The sequence below is a fragment of the Squalius cephalus genome (genome assembly GCF_949319135.1).
Source record: "Squalius cephalus genome assembly, chromosome: 9".
NCBI classification, from domain to species: Eukaryota; Metazoa; Chordata; class Actinopteri; order Cypriniformes; family Leuciscidae; genus Squalius; species Squalius cephalus.
In genome coordinates, this window is record NC_137130.1 from 25,660,142 (window position 1) to 25,673,130 (window position 12,989).

Consider the following 12,989-nt stretch of genomic DNA (forward strand, 5'->3'; position numbering starts at 1 on the left):
ACTGAATCCAAACTTTTGAACCATAGTGTAAATTCGAATGACAATTACCCAAAATAATGTTGAATTTTTTTAAATGAACCGGAACCTATTATGCAATATTCACTTTTACATGGTTTTTGAACAAATATGTCAGCAGTGTGTGTACAAATCCACCCACTCCTTTTTTGAATCCCCATAAATCATTTATTCTTTGTGTCTGTAAAGGCTCTGCCATCTTCTGGAAAGCCAGCAACTCATTTGCATTTAAAGATACATGCACAAAATCAGCACGCTTTTCCTTCTACTCAAAAATGGGCATTAACAACATGGTATAATACATATTTTGTGGGGTATTTTGAGCTGAAACTTCACAGACACATTCTGGGAACACCTTAGTCTTATATTACATCTTGTAAGTGTAAGTGGCATAATAGGTCCCCTTTAATATAAAAGTGAACAATGATGGAGACAGCAACGGTTATAATGAGGTCCATTGTCTCATTCTTTGTAGTTTATATCCAATTAGAGATCAGAGAACTTCTACTTTGTTCTTTCGCTCTTGTCAGCTCACACTCTCTCGCTCATTCTCTCTCTATTAAACTTTCAAACACCCCACTGCCTCTTATTGAAGATGTTTATTTTCCATGCAGTTGCATCTCCGGTTTTTGTCCCAGTGGAGTCATTGAAATCCCAGAGCTTAGCTTCTCTCCTTCCCCACTGTTTGAGAGTTTTCCTGAATTCATATAAACAAATCCCACCATTACAAAATGCACTGTCAAAAGTTTGGACACGTCTACTCATATTTTTACTTTTATTCTAAAATGTTGAAAATGGTGGTCGTCAGAACTATAAAATAATACAAATGTGTGAATGAATGGCTTCTGGGTCACCCTTTTCTAGATTCCAAAACCAGCTCTACTCTTACTCAGCCCACTTCATGAGGGGCATCCTGGGATGCTTTTACATTGGAAATTGAGTTTCCATGTACACTCTCAGAAAAAAAGGTACAAAAGCTGTCACTGTGGCGGTACCTTTTCAAAAGGAACACCTTTGTACCTAAATGGTACATATTAGAACCCTTTTGAAGGGTACTGTCCCAGTGACAGCTTTTGTACCTTTTTTTCTGAGAGTGTATACTGGACACTTGTTGACTGCATTTCCTTCACTATCAACTCAAACTCCAAGAAATTCATACCTAGGCATGATTTGCATTTGTCTGCATGATTTAAATTTGTCTGCATTTAATCATAAACCTTTACTTCAAAAGCTTCATATCACGACTGACAAACGGATTTTTGCATATGCCCCGATAAGAGTGCATGTTGTTTTGCATGGTCATTGTTAAACACTAGGTGGCCCTGTTGTCTTATATTACTACTGCGTGCTTGCTAGTGCAATAGTCTTCATTCATGAGAAAAACACAACACATTTTTTTTTAGTAAGCTTTATTGATTTTGCATTACTATTTAGATTTCATGTATAACTGTTAGATACATAAAAGAGCCAAAATTAAGACATGGGTTATGCAACACATCCAAAAGCCTGTCAGACATTTTAAAGAGATAATAATGCATATTATTTTTATTATTCAGTTTAATTTTTAGAACCATTTCCTTCTTCAGTCTTCAAGTTAAAGCAAGCTCAAATAAAATCTATCTCTTGTTATATTCTATTATAATCTTTGCTTTACTATGTTTCCATGGAGCACCTAAATCTATTAATTTTTTTCATTTTAAGCGTTGTGGATGCTTGGTTGTTTTCTCCATGCACGCTTTCAGATGTCTTTTCCACACTCGGGACACAGGATGTCATCTCTATCGGTGAGGAAACCTCTGCCCACCAGAGACACTGAGCACTTCTTGCAGTTGAAACAGTCGTTGTGCCACTGGCGTTCCTCAAAGGAGATGTACTTGCTTCCTCCAAGTCCTGCGTGCGATGACAAACATGTTATGAAGACTAGAAACAAGCAGATGTAGCTGTGTTCCAGAGAAGTTCATGGAAAGCCGGAAGATTTGAGCTCTTTGAAACAGGGTTGAGCAAAATTCAGAATTTAAGAAGTGCCTCCAATTCAGTTTTTTTAGAATTTGAATTGGCCATGTGCCACAGGATGTTGAATTGGAAGAACAAAGTGAGGAATTTATGGTGAGTTTTGCAACTTTGGGGAACATTTTGGTAATAGGCCCATTCAAATGGTTTGGCCAATATCAAATAATGGATAGTTTTGTACTTATAGCACTCATAGGATCATAATGCAGTTGTGATGTGTGTTGCATCATGCATTTATGTATTTAAGTGAGAAAGCAACATGAATGGTGTTTCACATGTCAGTGTTTTAGTGAAGCATTTTCTAGGCATTATGAATTGAGTTTTTTATTGAACTGCATGGAAAGTTCCTCACTGAACACGCCTGATGAAATAAACGGCTGAGAGTGTTCATCATTGTACTTTTTTGAAAGTTTAAGTTTTGATAAGTCAGGAATGAGGTATGATGAAATGATTTTAGTACTATAAAAGTACTAAATTTACATATACTGTACATAATCATATAAATTAAACGTTTGGTGGCACTTCAAAATCATCAATGTTTCTGGAAATACCACATTTGTTTTATGGTGAAATGATTTTGAGTAATTTAGAAAGAAAATTAAGTTTGTTATTAAAAATAACAATTAATAATAATGTTAATTCAATTTTTTTTTTTTTTTTTTTTTTTTTTTTACATTTCTGCATTCTGTATGTTACACCAGTATTATTTTAGAAATACTTATGTAATATTATAGTATTTATTCATATTTTACTAGCTTTTATTTTTATGAGTTTTCAATTTTTCATTTAATTTTTAGTTTAAGTTTTAATAATGTTGTTATGTGCTTATTTTATTCATTTTTTTAAATAGTTCTATTTAGCTTTCATTTAATTTGATTTCAGTTTAATCTTAGTATTTCAGCTCAAACTTATTTTATTTCAGTTAGTTATAAAAGAAACGTTTAAAAAAGTTTTAAATTTCTCGTTTTTAATTTTTAAAGGGATCATGACATGAGAAATCAAATCTGCTTTGATCTTTTGACATATATGAGGCATTTGTACCATTAAAACATCCTGCAAGTCTCATAGCTTAAAAACTCATTATAAACAAAACATTTATTTAATCAAACTCCAAAAATGGCTGGTTTGGATATTGTGGGATCTGTGACATCACCTGCGCAAATATATTTGCATGTATGGCTGTGTCCGAAACCACGCACTGTCTGAGGTACTACATTTGAATTACAATTTACTTTGTGACCATTAACAAAGTATATTATATATAGTATGAATATGGGCAGTATGAAGGAAATTTAAGCGCACTACATCCACCATACTGTCACCTACCAGTGTCAGTTGCGTCGCTTCACTTTCATTAAAAATCCTCTCCTGTGGCCTCATGGGATAGTAAAGTGTCCATCGTATGCACACTTCAGAATCTCAACGGAAGTAGTAGGTCATCCGGGGACTTTTCGCCTACTGTTTTTTGAATACTATGTATTCAGACATACTACACTTTTGGCGTACTGTTTTTCGCATACTATACAGTATATACTATATACTATATACTATACTATACAGCTAGAGAATTATTAGATTTCAGAAACAGGGTATTTGTACATACCACTGATGGGGGTGGTGCAGGAGGCACATTTCTTGGCGTACAAGTTGCAGAAGCAGTTGAGGCAGTAGGCAAAGTCGTCACGAGAGGTGAAGCGCTGACCAGACAACTGTTGCTTACAACCAGTGCACAAGAAACAGTCCTTATGCCAGGGCTGGTCATGGTACGTCACACCGCCAGTGGTGATGGGCTAGACAGAGAAGGAAGAGATTTAATATGATCAGACTACCATGTATGCAGATTACCTGTGCACTCTAAAAAATGCTGGGTTGTTTCAGCCCATGTTTTGGTCAAATATGGACAAACCCAATATTTGACCCAAACATGGGTTGAAACAACCCAGTATTTTTTAGAGTGTATGCATAGAATAACTGGATTTCTCACTGCATGGAATACTGTATCCCAAAATGGAAAGTGGTCAACTTACAGAATGTAGTGCACATGTATTCAGTAATTAAAGAGTTTCTGGAGTCTTCATGTAAGTATGTACTTGGTGTAATGTAAGTGTATATGTACTTGTATAATCTACCTTCTTGCAGTGAATGCACTGCATGGCAAACTGCTTTTCGTAGCAGGGCACGCAATAGTTATAGTTGTCTTTGGGGATGAAGCTCTTGGTGCCGATTGGCTGCTGGCAGCGCTGGCAGGTGAAGCAGGTCTCATGCCAGCTGTTTCCTTTATGCTCCATCTTCCTGGAGCCTGAGGGAGAAGAAGAGAGCCATCTTATCCCAAATACAACAGCATTCTGCTTATGAAGAGATGATGGAGGAAGTTTGTGCAGTATGTATAAGTCCTTGTCCAAAATATCAAGTCATGTTAGATAATCAGATACTTTATATGCTCTTATTATATACAATTCGAATATCTAGCACAGGTATTTTGTAAAGTGCACTACAGATTAATTGTTTGGGGTTTGAGTGGGCTGCGTTTAATTGTGTCTTCAGTGTCACGTGATCCTTCAGAAATCATTCTAATACGCTGAGTGTGTGCTCAAGAAACATTTATTATTAGTAGAAATGTTGAGCTGCTTAATGTTTTTCTAATCTTTGATGAATAGAAAGATTAAGAGAATAGCATTTATTTGAAATGTATTTTTCTCTTGCACACATTTTCTTGAATAAAATAATTGCTTTATTTCAAAAAACTTTGAGTGGTAGTGTATGTGTAGACAAACATAAGTTTGATTAATTTTATATAATTGAATGTAAATGAGTGTTTATGCATTCATACAAATATGCATGTGGACTTAATAACAAATTTATTAATTTGCTTAGTTATTTTTTCTTTATCTATTCTGAATTGTTTGCATACGTGGGCATTTAGTCACATTCAAATGACTTAGTAGCCTATATATAAAATATTTTCATGAATACAGTAAAATTACAAATATGAAAAAAGAAGAGTTGATGCCACATTCTACATCAACACATTCTATATACAGTAAATAATCTTTAGAGTATAACATGTAATGTATAAAGAGAGTCTATTCTTATCAGATTCATATATCAAACACAGATGATATTGAATTATTATCATCAGGATTACAGTACTACAGTCATATCAACTGTAACGTAACAGCAAAGTTGAGCTGTTAAACAGGCAAAATTCTCTTTCAACACATTCAGATGAAAGTTCAATAAATACCAGCAGAGGTGCAGTGTAAACAGAAGTTCATGTTTTAAAAAGGAACATATCTTGTAAGTCCATGTGTTGACATTTGACATTTTAAAATTAATGAGAGTCCAACACTTTCACATGGTCATAAGGGCCTGTCTTTAAGGATTTATGAATGAATATTTATTACCAGTGTGCAGATCACTTAATCTATTGCTTTGACGTCATTATGGGCCAGTAATATATCGTTATGACAGTTATTCTTTCTTCACAAGATCTGGGCAAAGATCGACCCTGTGTGAAAGGAAGCAGTTCTCATTTGCTTTAATGGAAAGAATGCGGTGCTGAATGAATTATGATTTTATGGCAGTGCTGAGTATAAAAGAAAACATCTACTGACATGAGGTAACTGTTGAACGTTCCTCCCATGGTGAAGAATCTCTTACCAGGCATAATGGTCTTCTTGCAGTCATGGCATTTGGAGGAGTACTCATTAGAATAGCACTCGGTGCACAGCAGCTGCTCGTCTTTAGTGGAGAAGGGCTTGTCCACCAGTGAGCGCTTGCACTGGAAGCAGTGGAAACAGTCCTCATGCCAGTGACGGTCCTTGTAAGACAGATCCTAAAGCAGCAAAAGACGACAGTTCTGGTTGAATTTGATTCATTTTGAGAAATACTAAAACGGTTTCTTTGCAAGTGAGATGAGTAAATGCATGCTCACGTCTAGAACTACAAAAACAATTTACACAGCGCACACAACTTACTCCAATTTCCCTCAACATGGGGACAGGAGAGGAGTCAGATAAATAGAAGAACAAAATAACTTTTGTTGTAAATGTAAAAGCAATGAGTTACTTTACTAGTTACTTGAAAAAGTAATCTGATTACATAACTTGTAATGTGTTTCCCCCAACAATAGCTATATGGTGCATTTGATGACAAAACTGAAAAACACTTTCCGAATCTGCGAGCTCTAAACTGATTGGCTGGTTTTATGCAACTTCATACATGGTACTATAACTAATGTTACCCTGCTGTTGCAGCCGATGGGTTTCTTGCACTCCTCACAGGTATTGGAGTACAGGCTCTCATAGCACTTCACGCAGTATGGGTTTTCCTCACGAAGAACATACTTCTTCCCAAACAGTGACTCCTTACAGTAGTGGCAGTCATAACGCTCTGTCATCTTTACTTCAGCCTTTCAGTCCTGTGATGGAGAGAGGTTGAGGAGATTTGAGAAAATGCTAGATATTCTGATAAGATGATTGTAATTTCTTTAGCTCAAACCATCATTAACTACATTGCTGTGAGATATTCAGAGATAATATACAGTGGTGTCCAGAAGTCTGAGACCACCTTGAAACTGGAATCCTGTTAATAAAATGTTTTGATGTATTTACAACAAATAAATGACTTAAAAGACATATACAAGATTCTGCACTATTTTTAGGTCACTTCTAAGTAAACTTGTGAAATCATTTCCAGATGTTCTTGCTTCCACTGAAGTACGAGATGCTTTTTGGATCATTCTCAAATCATGCTGGAGAACAGGATCATCAGGATTTACTTGTGGAATTCATGAAACATTAAAGCAGTGTTGTTTTAGTATCACATGGTCACACTTTATACTATGGGACTTTAACTACTAAGTAGACACTTACATTAAAATAATAATAATAACTACAATGTACTTATTGTGTTCATGTTGTATTGCAAAAGACTTTTGCTGGTATTGAGGTTTAGGGACAGGGTTGGTGGTATGGATAGGTTTAAGGGTGGGTTAAGGTGTAAGAGAAGGGTCAACAGTCCAATTATAGATTTAATTAATGAAATCAATTTTCAATGTTATTGATGACACATTTTTACACTTAAAATATTGAGTATATTTTTAGCACTGAAATCAATTAAATATAGGCTACATTACAGTACCCTTCAAAAGGGTTCTAATATGTACCATTTACTAATATGTACACTTTTGGTACCAATATGTACCTTTGAGGGACTAATATGCCTTTTGAAAAAGTACCGCCACACTGACAGCTTTTGTACCTTTTTTTCTGAGAGTGGAAAGGAAAAAAACAAAAGTAGATCTGAGTAACTACATTTGGTACCACAACAAATAAAACTGAGTAAACCCAACAAATTAAGTAATGTAACTCCCATTTGGAGCGAAAAAAAAAGAAAAGAGAAAAGAAAGAAAGAAAGAAAGAAAGAAAGAAAGAAAGAAAGAAATGGAATTATTAATATTAAAAATAAAGAATAATTTTAAGAGATATGTCTCTTGTTTAAGAAGTGAGGCATCAGTCTGGAATTCCACAGTGTACTACATCATACCATCATAACCAGCCTGTTACCTCACATCATACCATCATAACCAGCCTGTTATCTCACATCATACCATCATAACCAGCCTGTTATCTCACATCATACCATCATAGCCTGTTACCTCACATCATACCATCATAACCAGCCTGTTATCTCACATCATACCATCATAGCCTGTTACCTCACATCATACCATCATAACCAGCCTGTTATCTCACATCATACCATCATAACCTGTTACCTCACATCATACCATCATAACCAGCCTGTTATCTCACATCATACCATCATAACCAGTCTGCTATCTCACAGCATACCGTCATAACAGCCTGTTATCTCACATGACACCATCATAACCAGCCTGTTATCTCATATCATACCATCATAACCAGTCTGTTATCTCACCTTAAGCTTACAGCGATTATATTGTGTGTCAGCATGTGTTAGTGTGTCTGTGCATGGATGTGATTATCTATAAACATCATATGAATGGACTTTTTCTGAGAATAATCCATCCGTCCAGTAATAGGCCAGATACGTCTGATTCTAAAACTCACCTGAAATATCTCTGAACAGTTCTTGACAGAGAGATTGTGATTTGGACCACACTATTCTTGATATCAGAATGCCATCTACTCACACAGCTGTCTGAGTCCTGGACCTGTTAAGCCCCTCTGCGTATTGTTCCCATGAGCCCGCCTCAGGGGTCCCCAGTGTCCCGCACACGCTGTCTCCCTGCTATCCCGTTGTGAGTGTGTCTAACTGAGCCCGGGCTTCACTACTACACCAAATCTCCCTCCACAGTTTTACCATAAAAGGTAGCAGATGAAATCCAGGAGAAGCACGCTCTCTTGCTTAAAATCCTTCTAAGAAAATTCTTTGACTTGCACAGTCAGTCCTTCACTCCCCCCTCCTCTGCTTCCTGTTTGTCTTGCCCTTTTCTGCTGTCTCACTTCTTCAGGCTTTCTCCCTTTCTCCATCCAACTGGCAAGCCCTCTCAATTCTTTCCATTAGGTTCCTTCTATGTCTTTTCACACTATCAAAATAGCATGCAGGTATTTCTGAGCATATTTTCTTGAGGATGTAAGTTGTCCGAGGCTCTAAACACAAGCCTGTCAGTGACTGGTCAAGACGTTTTTACAAAATGTCACTAAATACTTACATTACTTGTTCTCCCTTCTTATCGAACCTGATAAAGTATTGCCTTGCTTTATACAGACCATATATATATGAACTACAATATCACTGTTTTGTAGTGTTTAGTTGTTGTTAGTATTGTTGAAATGCTATTTTCTATCAATCTCTAGCCCTAGTTTTGTTTTCAAAACTTAAAGTAACTAAAATAATTGTAAAAAAAAAAAAAAAACAACAAAATAATTAGGAGCTGAATGTTCTTCAGGGTTCCCACTTTTTTTTAACCAATGGATTGAGATGACTCGTCCAGTTCCTCATAATTTACTGGCTACAGTTTTTAAAGTCAGCTTGAAGTCCCCATTCTGACATAAATCTGATTTAAACGGCAACAACAGTGATGCGCTAAGACAAAAGAAAACACTGGTTGGAGAGAAAGCTTTTTTTATTCATTTAATATCATGCATTAGATCTAAATATAAGAGTTTCCTTTAATATTGTCAAAGTCAGCCTGTATGTGTCAACTGCATCATTCTTGATAGATCATAAAACCCTCTTTTATAAGCTAATAAGCTTTTGTTTTTTTGAAATTTTGTCACCAGCACACTTGAAACTGATCTCCTCTAACAAGTTCTCCTCTCTTGGGCATGATTTGGTATTTGTCTAATCTTTCCTTTTATAATCCTCAGCTGTGTTTGGAGAGATTTGCAAGTGCCATGACACAAACATATCACACAATGCTAATTAAAAGTATAGCGGAGGTCTGAAAGATAGATGGAATGCTTTCAGACGACACTAAAAAGAGATTGCAGACAGGTGGATGGAAGACTAACCCTCCTGAGATTAAGACCTTGTGTTTACGCCCCACACACACAACCTTCACACCCCCATTCCTGCTCCAGCACAATCCATATCCATGACAAGAGTCTGACCACCCATCATGACTCTATAAATGCCTTTTATCTTCTCTATAAATGCTTTAAGAGGGACTTATAGCTGTCATAGATTTTAGGGTGTCATATACAAGGGCTATGGTAACCTGTTAACACAATACCAAGCCACTGAGAGACGAATTCTTTACTGTTGCAGAAGTTTGTTAGCAGATTCAAAATGTTGAGCTGAGTATGTATGTATGTAGGGGAGCGCGGGGCACAACCTAACGCGGGGTTAGTTGTAACACGCTTGTTTTAAATACTTCCGCACATGCTTGGATGACGAAACTTTGTGTATTTACTAGTTGCCATATCAACACTATATAGAAAAAAAATTCCGCCAAAATTATTTTATTTTTGGAAGATATCCATAGACATTTATTAAACCATAGCAAAAGTACATTTCTTACTTAAGTTAATTTTTCATCTCTATTTTTTGTGCTTATTTAAAATAAGACAAATCTGATATTATATTAATCTCCAAGATGTTATTTAACAGTTGAGATAGTTATTTAATGCTTCGCTAACTAGCAGAAGACACTAGCCGGGTTTAAATCCCAGTTGTGCAGGCGGGGGCATGTTGTAACAATGCGTTACAATGTGCACCTATTAGAAATATGCTATTATATTCTATACTTTTATTAATTTTATTGAGAAAACATGAGAAAAAGGTGACTAAAGACTGAGAGTCAATGTTCAGAAATTACTAATTATTTATTTGTTTTGAACTATTTTGCATAGCTGTGTTTTCATGTGTTCATAGTTAAAACTCAAAAATGAGTTTATATTTAATTATTAAAAATTGCCATTATTTTATATGAAAAAGTTTTTTAATTGTATTTTATTTAGAAAATATTTTAGTTTGTTTTGTATATTTTTTTTATTAGATCAGATAACATTTTAAGCTGTCATATGTTATGTTACAATGTGCCCCACACATGTTACAATGTACCCCACCTATGGGGCATGTTGTCACATTTCACTTCCATTCTTTCGGGCTATATCAAGAAAAAAGTATACACTGTATTAATAAAACAAAAACACATAATTGTACTAGACATGTGGGAAATTAATGTGGAAAAAAAAAAAAAAAACTCTGAACCATAAGTAGATTTACACAAATTGAGAAAGTCAAAAAGCGTTACTTTGTGCCCCGCTCTCCCCTATGTATGTATGTATGCATGTATATAGGTATATTATATTATTTTATTTATTTTTTGGGGGGAAGAAATTAATACTTTTATGATTTTATTGATTACTTTTATTGATGCATTAAGATTTTGAACTTTCTATTCATCAAAGAATCTTAAAACAAAAACAATATTAAGCAGCTCAACTGTTTTCAACCATGTGACACTGAAGACTGGAGTAATGGCTGCTGAAATTTAGCTTTGCCATCACAGGAATAAATTACATTTTAAAATATATTCAAATTGACACAGATACAGATATTTTGAATTGTAATAATATTTCACAATATTGCTGTTTTTAATGTATTTTTAATCAAATAAATGCAGCCTTGGTGAACAGAAGAGAAAGGTAACACTTTATGGTAACACTTTATTTTACAATGCTCATGTTACATGTAGTTACAAGTAATAACTATAAATGATGCAACTAAACCAAACCCTAATCCTAACCCAAGGGTAAATAGTAATGCATGTAGTTAGCTATTATTCTCAGTACTTAAATGTATAATTACACTGTAACAAAAACACCTTCAAATAAAGGGTTACATTATTACAGTGTTATTATACATTTAAGTACTTAGTAATAATAATTAACTACATGTAAATACCATAAGGTTAGTATGAGAGTTTGGTTTAGGGTTAATTGCATGTAATTATGCATAGTTTTTAGTTATTACTACAGTACCTACATGTACCATGTAACAATGACATTGTGAAATAAAGTGTTACCAAATATAGTGTAACCAAATCTTAAACTTTTTGAACAGTAGTGTATGCAGTAATATAGTAGATGTTTTCACACAATGAAGGCTGATTTCAAGTTGATTAAAATGCAACATATGCACAAGAAGTATATTTCAAATGTAAAATGACGATGTAATGGCAAATAAAAAAAGCATATTTCAAAGCATTTAAAAATGTACAGTTATGAGAATAAATCTTTATTTTGGAGACAACAAAAGCATATTTTAGTCTGGAGGAGCAACATTTGCTTAACTGTTTCAAAAATCATTAAGAATAAGACATGGTCGCAGACACGACAATATATTAGTATATTATTTAGGTTACACTTTATTTGGTCCAGTTTAGACATTCTACTAACTATAAGTAACTTGTCAACTACATGTCAACTAACTCTCAGTAGAGTATTAGTAGACTGTAGTATGTTAGGTTAGGGTGTTAGAGTTAGGGGAAGTATAAGTTGACATGTATAGTATACAAGATACTTATAGTCAGTAGAATGTATGTTGGAGGAGCATCATGATAAATAGTTAGCAGATATTAAGCAGAAGTCTACTAACACTCTAATGAGAGTTAGTTGACATGCAGTTGCAAAGTTGCTTATTTTAGTAGTTAGTAGTATTATAATTTTGAGAACACAGGATGGTAGAGTAGCAGTGAGGTTTGGTGTTAGTAATCTGCCTGTATAGACTCAAGCGCCTGTGGCTCTTACCTCAAGAGAAAAGCTGTCTGTGTGTGTGAAGAGTCTGGCCAGACTGAGCTCGGTGGCCCTCGACTGGGGCTGTATGTTCTATTAAATTACTCCACCTATTGGGTGACTAATTGGAGTGGTAGGGTTTGGGCAGGCTTTTTCTATCAAGAAGAGCTATAAATACAACACAGCAATGCCAAATGCACCACCACAGAAGATAAAACCCACACGCACACACACACACACATATACATTCCCTCTTACCTCTTCAGTCCTGTGTCCATTTAAGGCCTCATATTGTTTTGTTATACCATTCATGTTAAATATTAACAAATAATTGGTATTTTTGTCTTGTTTTCCAGAACGTTGAAAACAGCCAGTTTTTCCTTTTTATGAGTATTCAGTCTCACATTATAAGGGCCATTGTCATATAATTTATGAAAATAAAATACTACCATGGACAGAAAAGTGAACGCAAAAGCATATTATATAAGATTTTCTGCCTCATAGATATAACTCTTGCCTTCGTCATCTGGCTGTTATTTCCTCGCTTCATTTCTTCCCCTCAAGCGTTTGAGAGAAAAAAAGGGAGCCAGAGCAAACAAACATCTTGGGGAATGTTTACAGACCTCCTCTCTTGCACTAGCCTTTATTCTGCTATTGTTACTGCAACTGTTTTCATGTGACAAAAACACATTCTTATGTGTTTTAGCTGCCTTTAAGGTAACACTTTATTTTGAT

General features: G+C 35.1%; 1 protein-coding gene across 3 annotated transcripts; it reads right to left on the reverse strand.

The window, feature by feature from the left end:
- Positions 1-1,415: 1,415 nt before the first annotated feature.
- On the reverse strand, positions 1,416-12,526 carry fhl2a (four and a half LIM domains 2a). 3 transcript variants are annotated; one of them, XM_079881429.1, is made up of 6 exons: positions 12,270-12,526; positions 6,269-6,445; positions 5,686-5,860; positions 4,155-4,324; positions 3,629-3,815; positions 1,416-1,905 (listed from the first exon to the last, which is right to left on the reverse strand). In XM_079881429.1, exons 2-6 carry the CDS (start codon positions 6,422-6,424, stop codon positions 1,754-1,756), a joined length of 840 nt encoding a protein of 279 aa, XP_079737555.1. In that variant the 5' UTR covers positions 6,425-6,445; positions 12,270-12,526; the 3' UTR covers positions 1,416-1,753. The 3 variants fall into 3 exon arrangements, with proteins under 3 accessions (XP_079737555.1, XP_079737556.1, XP_079737557.1); XM_079881430.1 differs by lacking the exon at positions 12,270-12,526 and adding an exon at positions 8,204-8,545; XM_079881431.1 differs by lacking the exon at positions 12,270-12,526 and adding an exon at positions 8,121-8,491.
- Between the last annotated feature and the right edge of the window lie 463 nt (positions 12,527-12,989).